At 47.5% G+C, this 2,096-nt stretch overlaps 2 protein-coding genes across 2 annotated transcripts in view; one reads left to right on the top strand and one right to left on the bottom strand.

Annotated features, from left to right (window-relative positions):
* RPL23A (ribosomal protein L23a) overlaps positions 1-699 on the top strand; it is a 5,423-nt gene extending 4,724 nt beyond the window's left edge. The window contains exons 3-4 of the mRNA XM_023517483.1: positions 362-431; positions 645-699. Of these exons, the coding sequence (XP_023373251.1) occupies positions 362-431; positions 645-659 (85 nt within the window). The 3' untranslated portion in view covers positions 660-699. The remainder of the gene's footprint in view (positions 1-361; positions 432-644) is intronic.
* A 231-nt stretch (positions 700-930) lies between these two features.
* Positions 931-2,096, bottom strand: part of TLCD1 (TLC domain containing 1) — a 2,952-nt gene continuing 1,786 nt past the window's right edge. Inside the window, exon 4 of the mRNA XM_003797141.3 lies at positions 931-1,881. Coding sequence (XP_003797189.1) covers positions 1,498-1,881 — 384 coding nt within the window. The 3' untranslated portion in view covers positions 931-1,497. The remainder of the gene's footprint in view (positions 1,882-2,096) is intronic.

Raw genomic sequence — 2,096 nt, 5'->3', positions numbered from 1 at the left:
CTCTTGGGCTTAAGTGATTCTCTTGCCTCAGCCTCCCAAATAGCTGGGACTACAGGCACCAGCCACAATGCCCATTTCTCTTTTTTTTTTTTTTTTGTAGTTGTTATTTAGCAGGACCCAGCTGGATTCCAACCTGTCAGCCCCACATATGTGCCCTAACCATTGAACTATAGGCGCAGAGTCCCTTGGGCCTATAGGATCTAGGTCCTGTGAGGTTCCACAGAAAAGAGAATTGGCTTAGTGGCTTCATAGCTTCCCTAGCCCCCTCAGGGCAAATGAGGGTTAGGTAATTGTCTGAAAAGGAATGAAAGGACTGTTTAAAAGAGGGCAGCAGGGACTGAGGCTTCTTTCTCCACCCCAGGCCTGATGGTGAGAAGAAGGCATATGTTCGACTGGCTCCTGATTATGATGCTTTGGATGTTGCCAACAAAGTAAGCTTCCTTTCCTACAGACTCCTTGATATCCACCCCTCCCCCCCCCCGTGCTAATTATGCATCATCTATTTGCTGTTTAGTCAGTCATAATTGACTGTACCCCTATCCCTAATAAGCCTCATGTTCCCTCATTTTGCTTTTTTAATCTTGACGTTCCAGTTTAAGTTTCTCAGTTCACCTCCAGTAACAAAGCTCCCTTTTGTTTTTCAGATTGGGATCATCTAAACCAAGTCCAGCTGGCTAATTCTAAATATATAACTTTTCACCATATCTATGCCTTTTGTCTTTCTGTCAGTTTCTGGTTGGGGGGAGGCCATTCTGTGGTATACACAGATACTGAGGTTTTTTTTTTTTTTCTTTTAAGAGACAGAGTCTTACTTTATTGCCCATGGTAGAGTGCTGTGGCATCACAGCTTACAGCAACCTCCAGCTCTTAGGCTTAGGTGATTCTCTTGCCTCAGCCTCCCGTGTAGCTGGGACTACAGGGGCCCGCCACAACGCCAGCTATGATACTGAGGTTGTTAAGGGGGCTTGGGCAAGACTTATTCTACTTACCCTCTTGTAACACTCACCTTATCACTCCACCATACATGTTATAACCCCTGGCGGCAGGAGCTCAGGAGAGACCTTTGTGACTCAGAAAAAAACTATAGTTTGCCTTAGCACAGAAGTCAAAGAACAGGCACCTTTACGAGAACTCCTTTATACCTGGAAGAGGCTGTAGGTGAAACAAATGCCCACAGTCTGCTGGTGAGGAAGGATCATCTGAGAGTTCATTAGCATCCATTTCAGGGCAGTGTGGCTGGCTTTCTGTTACCACCTTGTCTTCACACACCCATCTTATGTCCAACCGGTCTGTCTGCTTCCCTTACCCCTTGCCCAAGAAAGGACAAGGACTTCAGAGGAGTGCTTTCATTAGTGTTTTCAATAGTGTGAGTGCAGGCTCAGGAGGAGAGGCTCAGAGGATGCCCAGACTTGGGGCTAAGTCCCAGTTTACATGTGAGGCTGTTTTTGTTCTTGGCCACGTTTGCAGTTCATGCCCTGAGTCTCGGTCTCTTGTCATTCATTCGGTCAAGAATTTGTCTTTGTGCTGCCCTTTGGGGACACGCTCAGGGCAGAAATCAGAGCGCAGGAGTCGGGAAAAGTAGATGAGAATCATAATGTCCAACAGGAGGAGAATACCCAGCAGGAAGGTGCCTTGGGTCCCCTGGCCCACATAACGCAAGAAAAACCAGGTGAGGTAGGCCTGAGGGGCCAGGCGGAAGAGAAAATACATGACCAGGTTGACATACTTGTTGACCCAATAGAGGAGGAGATCCTGGGCGTTGTTGATCTTCATCATCATGCGGATGGTGAGGAAGATGTTGCTTACCTCCACCAGTAGTGTCAGCACACCCCCACCAACAAAGCTGCCCCAAAAGATGCCTGAGAAAAAGGCACCCATGGCCTAGAGGACGAAGGAGAGAGAATGAGTTAGGGAACCCAGATACCAAGTCTGGGAACTGGTGTGGCTCAAGGAGTGAGTGGGGTACCGGCCCCATATGCTGAGGGTGGCAGGTTCAAACCCAGCCACAGCCAAAAAACAGCAAAAAAAAAAAAAAAAGAAAATCCCTAATTTCTTCCTTTTGGAATAATAGTTTCCAGTGGCTTGAGTGGCAGAGG

This window comes from Otolemur garnettii, unplaced genomic scaffold, assembly GCF_000181295.1.
Source record: "Otolemur garnettii isolate 467f Iridium unplaced genomic scaffold, OtoGar3 scaffold00112, whole genome shotgun sequence".
Lineage (NCBI taxonomy): Eukaryota > Metazoa > Chordata > Mammalia > Primates > Galagidae > Otolemur > Otolemur garnettii.
This window is presented reverse-complemented; position numbering and strand designations above follow the sequence as displayed.